At 41.4% G+C, this 17,022-nt stretch overlaps 1 protein-coding gene across 1 annotated transcript in view; it reads right to left on the reverse strand.

The window, feature by feature from the left end:
• XK (X-linked Kx blood group antigen, Kell and VPS13A binding protein) overlaps positions 1-10,932 on the reverse strand; it is a 52,504-nt gene extending 41,572 nt beyond the window's left edge. Inside the window, exons 1-2 of the mRNA XM_060292889.1 lie at positions 10,434-10,932; positions 3,191-3,453 (exon numbers count right to left, since the gene is read on the reverse strand). Of these exons, the coding sequence (XP_060148872.1) occupies positions 3,191-3,453; positions 10,434-10,678 (508 nt within the window). The 5' untranslated portion in view covers positions 10,679-10,932. The remainder of the gene's footprint in view (positions 1-3,190; positions 3,454-10,433) is intronic.
• Between the last annotated feature and the right edge of the window lie 6,090 nt (positions 10,933-17,022).

A 17,022-nucleotide genomic window follows, 5' to 3' on the forward strand; every position in this document is an offset into this window, starting at 1 on the left:
AAGGAAAATATTCTAAAATTAGATAGTGGTGATGGTTACACAACACTGTGAATATCCTAAAATCTACTGAATTGTACTCTTAAAATGGTGAATTTTATGTTATATGCATTATACTGCAATTAACAAAAACCTCTCCAGTGGACCACGTGACCAGCTCCACCTCCCCTTTAAGCTCTGCCAAGGCCAAATTCATCAATGTTTGCTCAGTGAGCATAGAATCAGAGAGGAGGGGTTATATAGACTTTGAAAGTTGAATGGGGTCAGGTTCTGATGGACTTCATGTCCCTCTCCTGTCAAGAATGGACATTTCTATCGGTCTGGACACAAGGTGTGGCAGATACTGTTAGCTGCCCACTCAATATCCATTCCTCCTCTTAGTTTAAGAAAACATAATTTCCTTGTGGGTGGCAAGGGGCCCAACCCTGGGCAGGTTATGACTAGTCTAGTCCAGTGTTCCCAAACTTTGCTGAAGATAAAAATTACCTGGAGCATTTATTTAAAAAACAAAAGAGAAAAAAATCAAGAGACATATCGTAGGCTCCCATTCCATACCCAGCAAATCACAATTTCCAGGTTATCTGTAGATTTTTAACAGCCCCCCCCTCCACCTCCTGTGACTCTAATCAACGTCAGCAAAGTTGAAGGAATGCTGCTGTAAGCCACTGGTGGCAATCATTTCTATGCCCAGCTTTCCTAGCATTTCTTGCACCGAGGTGACCATGTGACCAGTCCTGGTCAATGAGACCTAAATAAAGTCTATTAGGGAGGTTTCTAGGAAAGCTTTTCCTTACTAATAAAGGAAGAAAGACACTCGCCCTTCTGCCTTCATCCCTCTTCCTACCTTGAATGCAGCTACGATGGATTCTATGCAGTAGCAACCCAAAAGAAAGACCAGTGGAACTTCAGGAACATCAACTCTACCATTGTGAGCAGCTGATATAATGCCAGCAACGGCCTAACTCCAACTTCATCTTAGATAAGCAAAATAATGGGTTGTTTAACCTTGTAGTCAAGTGTTTATTCCTTGCACCAAATGCATTCCTAATCATATGACAGATATTGCCAATGTTTGCCTCTGTGACACACCCCAGCCTGTCCTCCAATTACAACTGCCTTTCCCCTTCCGGGTGAGGGATCCCTTCCTCAGATATGTTAAGGCAGTGATTAGGGTTAGTCAAAACCTATACAACTGGCAGTCATCTACATTTTTAAGAGGACCATGCCCACTTCCTTTCTCTCTATATATTTGATTGATCATTTAATTCTCAGAGGACTTATTCCAAGTTCTTGGGGGGCATGTCACAGATATTCTTTGTGACACTGACATTTTATGAGATATCTCATATTTTATGAGATAGACATTTCATTTTCCTGAATAGAATTCTATCTGAAAAACTGTAACTAGGGTTGGCAAACTTTCTGTAGAGAGCCAGACAGTAAATACTTTATGCTTTGTGGCCCATGCTTTCTGTGTTGCAACTATTCAACGACTCAACTCTGCTAAAAAAACAAACAAACAAACAAAGCAGACATAGAGAACAGGTAAATGAAAGGGTGTGACTGCATTCCAATAAAATTTTATTTACAAAAACAAGCAGTGCCTGATTACACCCATGGGCTGCTGTTTGCCAACTTCTGAACTAAAAGACAATCTTCATTTTCAATAACTTGAGAAAAAAATTGAATCTACTTGTAAAAATCAAATAGGTTATCACCACATCTGGTCTCTTGCTGTGTTCCTGCCACATAGAAAAATAATGAACTGGGAAAAGGGTATAGTGGCATGCAGAGGACTCACCTTGGTCAATGCCCATTCTAGTTATAAGTCCTTAGAGAACAAGGATGCTGCTACATTTATTGAGCACCTACTGTCTACCTGGGGCTGTGGGAGGCATTTTCACATAAATGTTAATCCACCAAGGTCCAAGATCTCAACCTAAAGTCCTGATATATCTTAAGAATTACAGTCACTCTGAGGTAACCTGGATAAGGGATACAGTTGTAACATGCAAATATCCTGTGACCCAGCCATAAATTAAAGTCATTTTACCATCCAGCCTAGATTATAGGCAGAAAGAGGATAATACTGAGGGAAGTGAGATTAATGAGTGATTTATTTTAAAAGATTCCAGTTTCAGTGCTGTCTTAAATATGTATTTTTTCAGCCTAAGGCTTTTAACTCACTTTTGTTTATCTATATAGCAAAACTTACCAGAATATCTGGTTTTCATTTACTAATAATATTAATATTTGTGAAGGATTCTTTCCTCTTTTCATATGAAGGTTTTTCACTTGTGTCCAATGCATGTACAGGTTTTTTCTTTAAAATATGGCTTAATCAAAACCTGCCCTCAATTTGATGATGCGAGAATAGCCCAAAGGTTAGAGAACTGTGTTCATTTTAAAGCTGAGATACCTATTAGAACTTCAAGAAAACAGGACAGTGCTCTTGATTCCCTCATTCACCGCAAAAAAGCTGTTACAACCAACTGTGTATCAGCTGGTTTACAACTATCACTGAATGACAGAGGCAAAAACCAAAGAGGCCCAGCCTCTGGCGGCTGTATTTTCAGCCTACGGCAAGTTGTATTTTCCAAAATGGTCACAGCAGTGAACTTCTAGAACTCTGCCATTCCCCAACAAAAGTCAGAGATTCCTTTCCTCCCTTTCCCTTGAACCTCTACAGGATTCCTGACTGCTTCAACAAAGAAAATACAGAAGTGATGCTGCATGACTTCCAATGCTGGATCACAAAAGGGATACTCTACCACCTGGCCCTCTCTCACTCTTCGGATACTTGCCCTTGAAAGCAGCCACCATGCTGTGAGGAAGCCCAAACTAACCTACATGGAGAGATGAAGTGGGGAAGATCTGAAGGCCCGAGCAACAGCCAGCATCGACCATAAGAAATGCGAGTGAATGAGTCCTCAATGGATTCTAACTCTACATCTTTGATCCACCCCGGCTAATACACAGTGGAGCATAGGTGAGCCCTGCCTAAAGGGCAGATTCATAAGCAAAATAAACGTCGTTATTATTTTACTTCACTATGTTTTGAGCTTAGTAACTGGAACACAGACTTAGGATTGGATGCACATATAAACGAACTTCGCCAAAAACAAGATAAACCTTATGTTTTGCTCTCCACTTTGATTCCCAAATGCAAATAGAAATTAAAAAATATACATACATCTTCCGATAGTGACATCCTGCTGCAGGGCGGTTATATACAGCTGCAGGGTCAGTTGAGGGGCTGAGCCCAGGAAAGCCTGGATCACTGATGCCCGGCTGAATGCAGATCGGTGGGTGAATAGCTTGCCCTCTGCCTGGCCCACTTCCTTCTCAATTTCCTCTGAGAGGCCATTTTTTGGCATCTGTCGCTTCTTGGTGATGCTGACATAAGGCTCTTCAATGTGGTTTGACTGACAATAGATGCAGAAGACTTCAAAACACCTGGAAACAAACCAGCAAGTCATGACAATCAGAGGCAGACAGGATTCTGTCTTTTCTCAGTTACCCTGCTTTCACTTAGCCTGATTCTCAAAGCCTTGACTTGGTTACTCTGAACCGTAGCCTCTCCTCTAAAATCATCCTCTCTAAGGACCAGTTCTGAGCATGCAGTCCTCTTGAGGCCCTCCACCAGGCCAACTGGCCTGAGTGTGAACCAAATTCAGAGGTGATACCGAAGGCCACTGAGGCAAGGAAACCAAGTAGAGAATGGAATAGGAAGTGGTTCAGGCTCCAGAGCCACAGAAAAACATTCCATTTCCCTTCCTGACACATATTAGCTGCGCAGCCCTGGACACGTCATTTAACCCAAGCCCTTTCCCTCAATTACAAAGCAGAGATAAAACCTACTTTGCTGCACTGTTATGGAGATAATACAGTATATGGGTATGTGTGTATGCATGTATATACACACACACATATATTTGTGTATATATATAGATATATATATATATGCACATATATATTTTTCACATCTAATAGATGTCCCAAATCACCTCAGTTAAAACAGCAGCTACGGGACTTCCCTGGTGGCGCAGTGGTTAAGAATCTGCCTGCCAATGCAGGGGACACAGGTTCAAGCCCTGGTCCGGGAAGATCCCACAGGCCACGGAGGAACTAAACCTGTGCGCCATAACTACTGAGCCTGCGCTCTAGAGCCCTTGAGCCACAACTGCTGAGCCCACGCACCTAGAGCCCGTGCTCCACAACAAGAGATGCCACCGCTCGCTGCAACTGGAGAAAAGCCCACGGGCAGCAACGAAGACCCAACGCGGCCAAAAATAAATAAAATAAAATAAATAAATTTATATATATTTAAAAAAAACAGCAGCTATGGTTGGAAGATCCCCCAGTAGTTTCCCATCTAGAATTCCCCTGGAAGACCACATTACCATCTCTGCTCTCTTAAGCTTTTACGGGACATGACTAAAGTCAACCATGCCTGGAAGCCTGCCAGCTCTGTCTTATCTATGGAGTTTCAAGCCTGCCCTAGGGATGGAGCCTTAAGCAGTCACCTTTCTAGACTGATAGAGTACCTGGCTTTTAAAATTGGATTTCCCTCTTTAGGTAATGATATGGGTATCAAAGAGAGGAAGAGTACTGACGTATACGATTTATACACACACACTCACAAATGGATTGAGGGATTGATATAGGAATGGACAGATGTGTGAAATAAAACATTAACTGTAGAATCTAGGTGACAAGTACTTGGGTGTTCACCGTACAATTCTTTCAAGTTGTCTTCTGTATGTTTGTAAATTTTCATAACAAAATGTTGGGGAAAAGTATTTTTTTCCTAGGAATAAGAAAAACGTTCATGGCCTTAGGTTTAAAAATTGTTAAAGGACATTTTTTTCCCCAAACGTGCATTTTTATAACAACCTTATAATGCTGCCAGAAGATTTTATGGCTTCGTTTATTTTATTGAGTATTGTTAACTTTGTTCTCTCACCTCGAGGCAACCAGGGCAACAAGAATACACGCATAATTTGAAAGAATAAAACCTGATGTAAGAAACGAAATGCAGGAACTTCTTTAGTGAATACAAACTGGATATATTTTGTGATTATTATCCTTGTTCGTTTGTTCCTGAGAGAAAAAAAGGTACGTAGTAGTATGGGGGGAAGGGGAGGGAGAGTGACAGGCAATTATCTGCTACATTTTGTCCACTGGGGTCATGGACACTTTATTACATGAAAATATGTAAAACAGTGTGGACCAGCTTGTTCAGCTGAAAACAATGAAGTTCAAGGTTTTGAGTTCAAGTCCAGCTTATCCAACTGAATTTGTTCTGAGGAAAAACTCAAATCTATGACTGAGGACTGCTTGAGGCCTAGCAACTTTACACTGTTGGACCACTGACCACAACAAGGACTAGAAGACAGAATAAACTGACCATCTTCTTTATTCTCAAATATGTGATGAATGCAGATGCACTCTGCTAAGTGCTGTGGGGAATGCAAAGATAGCTGGATACCCCGCCTCATTCAGAGGTGCTCACAATCTAAGCAAGAATATGGGACCTATACATAATAAGGATAATAAATAATTAATACAACTAATATTTATATAGCACTTTCAGTTTATAAGATATTTCTCATATATTTCCTCACTTAGAAAGAAAGCCTACTGCAAAAATTTGAATCATACCATTATTTGTAATAGCAAAATTCTGGAAATACTCTAAAGGTCCTCAAATAAAACAATGATTAAATAAATCCTAATATATGTATTCAATGAAATATTATCCAGTCCTTAAAATTGACAGTATACACATACATATACTGATATATAAAAATGTTTCCTATATTTGGTAAGCAAAAGGAGTAAATTACAATGGAATATATATAGAAAATTCCATTTTTAATAAAAAGAAAATTACATATATATACATACACACAAATCACACACACATACACACCTATACACGTAAATAGTAAAGTGCCTGAGCTGGCTCATACTGACTCATGAGACAATTAAGTAGTTCGGAATTTTTTTTTTTTTTTTTTTGGCTGCATTGGGTCTTCATTGCTGCACACGGGCTTTCTCTAGTTGCAGCAAGCAGGGGCTACTCTTCGTTGCAGTGCACGGGCTTATCATTGTGGTGGCTTCTCTTGTTGCAGAGCATGGGCTCTAGGCACACGGGCTTTAGTAGTTGCAGCATGTGGGCTCAGTAGTTGTGGTACGCAGGCCCTAGAGCACACAAGCTCAGTAGTTGTGGCTCGCAGGTTCTAGAGCACAGGCTCAGTAGTTGTGGCACATGGGCTTACTTGCTCTGCAGCATGTGGGATCTTCCCAGACCAGGGATTGAACCCACGTCCCCTGCACTGGCAGGCAGATTCTTAACCACCATCCCACCAGGGAAGCCCAATAGTTAGGAATTTTGTGAGCCAGTTCTTAAACAACTTCATAACTTGAAATAGGCCATAATGGAAATACTTAAATCACAGAAATCAGCAAATACTACAAATCAGGGCTTCCACTCCCGCCCTGCCACCCCCAGACAGTTTACGGTTTACCAGCTTACCACTGTAAAAATATTAGTAAGGATATACAACAAAACATTAAGAATTGTTTTCTTTAGTTAGCTGGATTAGAACTTTAAAATTTTTTTAGTTGTGCTTATCTGTTTTCTGCCCTTCTGTTGTTTCAACAACAAATATATTTTACTTGAATAATAAAATCAAGATCAGAATTTTTTTTTTTTTTTTTTTGCGGTATGCGGGCCTCTCACTGTTGTGGCCTCTCCCGTTGCGTAGCAACAGGCTCCGGACGCGCAGGCTCAGCGGCCATGGCTCATGGGCCCAGCCGCTCCGCGGCATGTGGGATCTTCCCGGACCGGGGCACGAACCCGTGTCCCCTGCATCGGCAGGCGTACTCTCAACCACTGTACCACCAGGGAAGCTCAAGCTCAGAATTTTTAAAGACTAAGACAAACAAACAAGTGAAACACCAGCACATGTTAAGAGCTGAATGAATAAAATGAAGGTTCAGAGGAAAAAGCAATTCTCTGGATGCTGAGGAGGGGCTGTGTTTAATGGAAAGCATTTGCAGTCTACCAATGGAAATGAAAGAAGGTCCCAGAAGGAGCTAATCACAGAGGTGGCCCTGAAACCCAGGCGTACCCCCTTGCAATCCACTGTTCTTCCCAACTAATAAAAATCTTAGCACAGAGTTTCACATGTAGTAGGTGTTTAATAAACTTGTGAAAGGCCCTAAGACTTCTGCTATTTGCCACTACTGGTTAAGAAAGCTGATAAGAAACACACTCTACTATTCTTCTTGGAATTCTGCAAGACTCATACAATTACTCCAAACGAGTTTTGTTTTGTTTTGTTTTGTTTTGTTTTACTTGAGAAGTTGTCTAAATGTAGCCATAAATTAAGTATTTTCATCAAAATCATTCAAGGTAGTTTTTCAGTATTGTGTAGACCAAGGTTTGGCAAACATTTTCTGTATTTACAAAGAGTAAATATTTTAGGCTTTGCAGGCCCTGGTCTCTATTGCAACTACTCAACTCTGCCACTGTAGTGCAAAGGCAGCCACAGACTACACAGAAATGAATGAGCGTGGCTGTGTGCCAATAAAACTTTATTTACAAAAACAGGCCATAGGGGGATTTCACCTGTGGGGCATAGTTTGCTGATTCCTAATATAGGTAATCAGCAGGTTGATCTATTTTTTTTCCACTTTATCCCATTTTCAAGCGCCATAGTGGAAAGAGTTTATTCCTTAGCTGAAACCATGCATGTTGGTGTCAGCACAAATAATCTGTGGTACCAGAGACCCTCTAAGGTAGTTAATAAAAACACGTTTTCAAAAGAAATACTGATTATGATTTCCTATACGCCACGTTATCTTCCTATGACACACATGCTCTGAGAAGCTACACAAGAACCAAACTGGTTAAAAAGAAAGAAAAGCCACTTGCATAATCTCACTGAGCCTCAGTTCTCAACTGTAAAAAAAAGATAATGACAGTTAGCTCACAAGGTTTTACAGTGGATGGAATTAAATACTGTATGTAAAAGCACTTTGCAAGCAACAAGAAAACTCTTCAAACTTAGGCCATTATTATTTTAAAGTCTTTTGAAAGTTTACTAAAGAGAGAAGTACAATGGTGAATCATCTTGCAATGTTCTATAAAAAATACTAGACTCACAGATATAGAGAACAAACTAGTGGTTGCCAGTGGGGAGAGGGAAGGGGGAGGGCCAATATAGGGGTAGGAGATTAAGGGGTACAAACTATTAGGTATAAAATAAGCTATAAGGATATATTGTACAACATGGGCAATATAGCCTATATTTTATAATAACTATAATTGGAGTATAACCTTTAAAATTGTGAATCACTATATATTGTCCACCTGTAACTTATATAATATTGTGTATCAACTATACTTGAATAAAAAAATTACTAGAACTTCTTAGCTTTTACTTTATAAAGCCAGATTTTTATGTACCATTTTTCCTCATTATACCAGTGAAGAAGAATGGGGGAAAATTCCTAGAACCTGTAACTCATTTATATTTACTCCTTCTCCCAGTTAATTTAAAAAGTTAACATAACTGTAAAAGAATGATAAACAAATTTTGCTGTTGTTAAGAGGTGCTTTTCCCCACTCTGGTTTTCCAGAGTATCTATTATCATTCACAGTAAGATTGTCCTTAAAATAGAAAAAAATAAATTCAAGACATTATTCAATGTTTGTATTGTTCCAACCTAGGCTTAATGAGGAAACAACCCTTCAAATTGCAACTACAGTTTTAAATATAAGACTGATATAAATGAAATATGGTGCTCTCCCAATGCCTCCCTGAAGAAGGAGCGGGGCCTAGTTTGCGGTCTTTAGCCCATAATTATTACAGTGTAATGTAATGCAGCTGAACTGAGTGAACTCAAAAACATCATCTCACCTAAAAAGAACATGAGTTTGGTTAGTTAGTACCCACCCCAAATTAAACAGAGCTAAATTATCCCAAAACAGTTTTAAAATATTACTAAGTTCAATCGATAAGAAGGGAAGAGAGACTCTCCTTTGTTTGGGGGAAATAATTTTGATCTTTATGTGAAGCTGATGTCTTAGAGTTAGAATAGAAGCAAACAGTCAGCAGGAAGAACTTGCAATAAGATATTAAGTCACACTAATACACAACATCAAGTTGCTTTTCTTTTCATCTGGCAGCTAAGAGGCTTGGAACCACAGTTTGCGTATCTCAGCGTGGGTCCAATATCTTCTTGAAAGAAATCAGCTGCATTAGAATGAAAGCGCCCTTGTTAACGGAAGCGGGTTGTTTATTCCTTTGTTTTTTATGTTTTATTTTGCTTTTCCCCCAAAAAGACATTGACCCGTTCAGAATTTTCTGGAAATAGGTCTCTTTATGGTATTGAAACTTTATTTATAGTTGAGAAGTTATCTCTCCAAAGCACCATGAAACATGTAGAAAAGTATAATAAAAGAGTAAATGATGCACTTTTCTATATTTTTCAGGAGAAAATGAAAATCACCCATAACTCCATCATCCAGAAATTACTACTCTTGCGTCTCTGGCCTTTCCACCTCTTCCAATTCTTCTACCACCTACATCTAAAGTTCAGTATTATAAATTTGTTTCTAATCCAGATAGAAACCCTTTGTTTTGCTTTTCCTACAGAGATGAAAGATATCAAAACGACACATTTAAAACTCTCTTCATGGTCCTTAGATAAGCCAAACTCTACTTCATTACCAGGGATTTCTTTTTCTACTTGCTTTGTGTTAATACAGTTTAATTTCCAGAAATGTCACTAACAGTTTTTCTCAACGCCCAGCAAGTGTTGGGGTCTTCATGACACTTGTGTTCCAACTTCACTGACTGCGTTTAGAAGGTAGGCAGGGCCCTGAAGACATTTCTACAACCCCGTGTGTTACACATCCGAGAGAAAAGAAAGACGCGTGGATTTCTAGAGTCATGTATGTCATGTATGAGAATTACGTAAGTTAATATTTGTAAAAAGTGCAGAACAGTGCCTGGCACACTCCACGTGTTTGATCAATTTAAATTCAATCAGCTGTATACACTTCTACTCTAACGGCCATTTAGAACCCACTTCCTAAGGGCCCGTCATGACACAAACTCATCCTGCCAGATCTCACCTGATCTCAGGGAAAGCATGTCTTTTATGAGGTCGAAGTATATAAAACTGACCTTTCTGTTCGTCAAATTCAGTTGACTATCAGCAATTTCCTACGCTCGCCCCTAACAGGAAGGCTGTACGCCCCGGCTCGATTCCCACTCTCCCAGGTTCCTGTCGCATTCCTGTGACAGCAACGGTGGAGCTCAGGAGCCGAGGGGCCGGCGTGGGCCCGGTCCGCGACGCCGGCCACCTGTCCCCTCCCCCGGGAGGCCCGACCCCGCCGCCGGGGGTCCCGCACGCACCTGAAGAGTGGCCCGAGCTGTAGCAGGTGCAGCAGCAGCACGAGCGGCCGGTCACGGCTGAAGTCGCGGTGCACGAAGAGGAGCGTGAGCTGCACAAGGGCGCAGGGCAGCAGTGAGAAGAGCAGCGTCAGCGCCTGCCACATGCCGTCCCCGCCCGAGCGGTAGGTGCTGCTCAGGTACAGCGCCGCCGTCGTCTCGGCCACGAACAGGAACACGGACGCCAGCACCGAGCCCGGGAATTTCATCTCCGCGCGTCAGCGGCGCGCACCGGCGACAGACGCGGTGGCGGTAGCGGTAGCGGTGGCGGCGGCGGCTGTCCCGGGGGCTCCCGGCATGCCCGGCCCCAACTGCTCCCGCGCTACGCGTTGCCCGCCAAGGGCGCGAGACCCGGGCCCTGGAGCTGGGCCTGGGGTCAAGCAAACCCGCGGGGCTGGGGCGGGGCGCGCGGCCGGGTCGGGACACGCCCACGCGCACCGTGCGCCGCCCGCGCGCCTCAGTGCCTGCCGCGTCTCTGCGGTGACGAACCGTAGGCAGGCCGCGAACCTGCGCCCAGCTATAGCCCGCGCCGAGCCCCACAGGAGGCGGCGGGTCCCGCCGGCCCCGCGCGCAGCCGCTGGGTCCTAGAGCCCTTTGGTCGGCGCTCGCGTGGGAAACCGTCACATCCCTTCGAAAACCCGCAGCCCATGGGGCCCGGAATCGGGGTCAGGATGCCTTTCCAGCCCAGTCTCTATTTTCTGGACCTAAATAACGCCTAATTCCTCAAAGAACCAGCGTTTCCGGTCACTTAAAAATAAGCAGACCACACAGATGCTTTTCAAAGTACAAGCACCCAGGATGTACCTTTTCACTGGGCCAAGTCTGAAGCATTGCTTCCAAGGTGAAAGAGCATCAGTGATAATCCCTAAGAGCCAACGCTCTCTTTCCCAGAAAAACTGCCTTCAAAATATATTCCTCGGGGCTTCCCTGGTGGCGCAGTGTTTGAGAGTGCCGTGGGCCATGGCCGCTGAGCCTGCGCGTCCGGAGCCTGTGCTCCGCAACGGGAGAGGCCACAGCAGTGAGAGGCCCACATACCGCAAAAAAAAAATATATATATATATATATATATTCCTCTGTGGGCTTCCCTGGTGGCGCAGTGGTTGAGAATCTGCCTGCCAATGCAGGGGACACGGGTTCGAGCCCTGGTCTGGGAAGATCCCACATGCTGCAGAGCAACTAAGCCCGTGAGCCACAACTACTGAGCCTGCGCGTCTGGAGCCTGTGCTCTGCAACAAGAGAGGCCGCGATAGAGAGCGGCCCGCGCACCGCGATGAAGAGTGGCCCCCGCTCACCGCAACTAGAGAAAGCCCTCGCACAGAAACGAAGACCCAACACAGCCAAAAATAAAAATAAATAAATAAGTTAAAATATATATATATATATTCCCCTGTAACTGATTAAATCAGCCAGGCGAAGACCAGGACCTAATAAGGAAACGGTTTTCTAGCCCATGCCATATCTCCCTCTACTTGCTGCTGTGTGCGAGCCCCAAGACTAACACAGTTCCTTTTCACTTTTTGGAACTGTGACAATCTTCTGGACATCAGGATGGGGTCAGCCCACCGTTGTCGCTCAGAGCTTGAGCAGTCACTAAACCTCTCTACAACTCGGGTTCTAACTGTTCCATAAGAAACTAGACTTGAATAATTGCAAGATACCTTTCCCGGCTGAAATTAGGTGATTTCCTCCATCTTCAGGCATCTCTGGCATTTTTCTATTTAGGAATATGATGGCAACACAAATAAAATGTGAAGATTCAGTAGGAATCAAGACAAAAATTGCAGAGAGAGAGCACATGAAGGGCTGTTTTTCTTCATTCTTCTGTGGCATGGGAAAATCTATTTATAAGAGTTAAGGGGAGGTATTTAGCTCACAGCTAAGTGCCAGGCCCATTCTCTAAAAGGATTACTAATATCTATTTATAGAACCCAGCAGGTCATCATGTCCTGGATCAAGATACACACACTGTCACAAGAACAGAATAGGCAGCGACACTCCACAGAGTATTCGTGTAATATTTTATTTGACACTGTCTTAAGTGTTAAAGGAAAAATTAATTTGTAGCTTAAAATTATTAGAACACACTCAATATTTAGCATTAGATTTTATTTTTAAGGCAAAGGATTATCACAGGTTTTATATTATTAAGTAAACTACATAAATATGTGGGGGGCAATAAGCCAATAAATAACGTTGCTTGAAACACTACAGAGTCCAGTTTCTGGCGTATTATTTTCTACAGTACAAAACAAATATAGAAAACACATTTGGAAAGATCACAGTGTTCAGAACATTGTAACAGCAGTTTTAAAGACAGTGAGGTGCATCTCTAAGCTTCTGACTCAACCCTGCTTCCAAAGAGATTTCACTATACCATGCACTGTGAGCAAGTCCCCTACCTAAGGGGAGGCAACATCAACTGACTGTAGCACTTCCCCTTCCAGGAACAATCAATAACAAAAACTCTGACGAGCACTGGCAAGTTGATCCTTTTCAATCTGCACACCAGCTAACTTGCCCCAGTGACTATGTCTTTATGTATTCTCGTTTGCCATTTTGTTCTTGAGAATAATGTATACATTCAAGCTTAGGATTGCTAGTTTCCCTGTCAAATACCTAAATGGATTTTGACTAAAGATCAACTGAATGTCACGTATTGCATTATACTTTCTTGCTTGGACTGAAATACACATTATTTTCTTAAAATATTATATACACAATAACAGACAGCTAGAAAGTGGTTTTTTGGTATAATAATATGTAATATATCAGAATACTTGAGAATTTGGTTTTATTATAAAATACAGTACTACAACATTTTGTGATATGGCAAAGTATCTGACAGAATGTTCTGCTCTAAATTTAGATCTAACTGCTACAGATACGTCTTTGAAAGTGCTTCAAAGTACCCCTAAAGAAATATAATAATTAGCGATAGGTCGTAGAACCTGTTTTTGGCAAAAAAGGCATTTTTGAAGAAGCCTCTCATTTTGTGTGCAAGACTTTCAACATTTTAGTTATATACAACACATAACTGGTGTGGGATTTAATGCTATTGGAAATTAGAATTTTAAAGTCATGATAACTAATCTGTATTATTTGGTGTATTTTAAAATAAATTTATGTTTTTAACTGCATTTGTGCTGAGGCAAATGTAAAGAGTACAATTTTATTAATAATACGAATTTATTGAGCAGTTCTTCAAAATTCAATAGTACTTTAAATAATAGTATATATTCATTTCTAAATACAGTTAGGAATAAGCAGTTATATTCTATGGACAGATTATTTTTTTGCATCCCCCCAAATAATTAAGGAATTACACTAGTTTGCTAGTGAATGTGAAATGTATCATTAGAGAGGTGAGCTTTTTTTTTTCTCCAGTGATACAATCATATTTCTGTAAGTATTGTGAATTATGCAAAAAAATCTTTTTGGTGAAGTAAATTCTATTCACTTGGGAAATGCACATTCCAAAACTAGCACGTGGTGTTTGGCTATTCCCCAGTATATGGCTTAGCTAAATGATTTCCCCTAATAGTTGGATTCTACAAAATCCATTTAAAAAATTTGTGTTAATTTAGCGCCATTAAATCCATGAGATTAAAATTCAGACTTCTTTTCCAAGTAGAGCTCCCCGAGACGTTCAAAGTTGGGAAGGCTGTTACCTTTCTAGGGAATGGGCTGCCCCTCCTAATCAGACAGATTCTAAAGCCAAACTTTTGCACTTAGAATGTTCCACTCCTACTTCTGGAAAGCCTATATGAAACTCATGGTATAATTTGCGTTTTCAAGAGCGAAGGGATTCTACTGCTACTAGAGTCTTCAGAAGACATCTCTAACATTGAAATACTAAAGTGCTAAAAAACAGAGACAAAACAGATCATTTAAATCAATCTTATTTAAATACATCCACATATAAGCATTACTACAGTCAACTTGGACCAAATTCAGCGATAGAAGTTATTTAACTGGTAATTGCCACTTAAGTACAGATCGTAAAACAAAACTTACGGGGGCAGCGTCAGAGGCCCCACTAAAACAAAGGCAAAGAGATCATTTGCTAAAGATTGACAGTTGTCAAGTATAGTGTATATCTTCTTCAAACTGATTGCTATCACAACTACTTTACACACTTTACAATAACAGTACACATTAAAGCATGTAAATTAACACCACACACAAAATATTTTTTAAAAAAGCATTAGCAGGAACGGTATTACTCTACTTATGAAACTATTCCGTGTTTACACAGATACACATTCAGATGTTTCTCCCCTCATCTTTGTAGAGTGCTCATCATTTCTGAAAGAATGAGAGGAAGGTGTGTATTTGGGTACTTTCTGAAAATCTGTGTCCACATACAAGACATTACAGCCATCTGCCGGTTTCAATTTAGTAGGTGGTTCTAGATCAAGAAGACATATCTTGGCTCTCGGGTGATTCTGAATACAAAGAATAAGTAGAGATAGGCTCTGAAAAGGCTGGAGGAAGGGAAGACACAGTTTTCCTTACGCAGAGACACTTGTGGCAATTTCCAGAATTCTTGTTCCCAAAAGTGTAGTAAAGAATGACCTCAGGTTTTTGTGAGGGCAAGATAATTAATAGGGATAAATACTCAGGGACAGAACCATTGTTCTGGTATCTTTCATGGGCCTGGCAGGGTAAGCGCGGGGGAGGCAAGGGGTGTTAGAACACCTCGGGAGGAAAAAAAATATTATAAGCATACCATAAATGTACCATGCCAGACTAACCATGTTGTTATAGTGGTAGCTGGGTAACAGTCACACTCAGGAGGTGGAACCTTACAGACACAGAAGCCAACTTCCAATAGGCTCCTTTACCCAAGAGAGTTTTCTCAGAGTCTGTGCTATGTTAGCACACCATGTAAATCTCCAAAAGGGGGTACTAGAATAGAACCTTCCTAACTTATTTCATCACCGAATCTATTTTTCCACAGGGCCGCTCTTGATCCTAGTGTCCTACACTTGGGGAAACACCGCAGTACTCAAGTAACATGTAGCGTTTGGTTTCCATTTTCTCTTGTAACAACGAAAATACACATACGCTGTAGGTGGACCTTCTCAATACTGTGAAGCGGCAGAGGGATGCTAGCCCTGCTGTCCAACGCAACAGCCAACCCACATGTGGTTCTCGAGCACTTGAAGTGTGGCTAGTCTGATTGGAGGTGTGTAGTAAGTGTAAAATATACACCAGATTTTGAAGAGTCAGTACCCAAAACTGTCAAATATCTCATTAATAACTTTATATTGATTACATGTTGAAATGATAATATTTTGGATAGACTGAGTTAAATCAAGAGTCACATCATTAAAGTTAATTTCACTTTTTTTGCACTTTTAATGCGGCTGCTAGAAAATTTTAAAACTACATCTGTGGCTCACATTTGCGGCTCTATTTGTGAAACTCACATCTGTTCTCTTCTACAAGATGGCTACTAATAGCTTTAACCTGGCAGCAGAAGTTTTAATGACAGTGAATGCTTAAGATAGATAACTCGAAGTATAACTAGACCCCTCATTAAATACGTGGGAATTTTTTAGAGAGCAGTTAACACACAATGAAGAGCCCCTCATTCATGTTTACGCTTGCATATATCTGTTCATTCAGATACATCTCCGAGCTAAATATGGGGTTTTATTTCATATATGATTCTGACTCTCAGTCAGTCTCTCTCCCTCCCTCTCTCTCTCTTTCACACTCACACAGACACACACACAAACTATTTCCTATAGGGACAAAAAAAAAACAACCCAAACAGGAAACAAACAGGAAGTCCTTGCAGACTGTGTTTTCACGGTCTTTGGCAGTCAAGGCTTGTGTATCTTTTTCCCTCTCTCCCTCTCCTTCCTGGATATTGTGTGTGGAGGAGAAAGGCAAGGAAAGAAAGGGTCATCTGCTCTTTTAATCATGCTATTCACCAACCCCCACCCCTGGCAAAGAATAAAAATATGGATGATTTGGTTTTCATTTTAAATTATTTTTTCAAATTCAGTTCAGGGGGGTAACGGGTACACAAACGCAAAAGAGGTGCAGGAAATTCTGCAGATAAGGGACTTTGCCATTTGTGGAGAAGTCCACGTGGAAATGACAAGCTTCATTGAGAAAATAAAAACAAATATATTTTCCACCCCACAGGCACCATCCATCAGGTCTCAATTCATTACCACTTGCAATTAAAGAAACAAGGAGAGAGAGGGCACCCTCTCTCAGTATGAGATTTATGATAATGCAGGAGGCCCAGATATTTAACGTAGCATCAATTTTTTTTTTATTTTCCCCACAGCAGTACAAATAAAATGACCAGGTTTCTTTATGGAGGAGAAGCAGGATAAACACAGCCGCTGTTCTCCTCTCCTGAACAGCTGCACCCCGGCTAGCCTGTCTTGGACCTGTGATCTGACTGCAGAATGGGTCCAACTCCTTCTGCTGCTGACCTTGAGATCGGCCCTTCCACCCAGAGGGGAGTGCAGCCTTCCTGAGCCTGGAGCTCTTAGCTACCAACTGACATGGATGGAAGAGATAAGGAGAA

The sequence above is a fragment of the Globicephala melas genome, chromosome X (assembly GCF_963455315.2).
Source record: "Globicephala melas chromosome X, mGloMel1.2, whole genome shotgun sequence".
Classification (NCBI taxonomy): Eukaryota; Metazoa; Chordata; class Mammalia; order Artiodactyla; family Delphinidae; genus Globicephala; species Globicephala melas.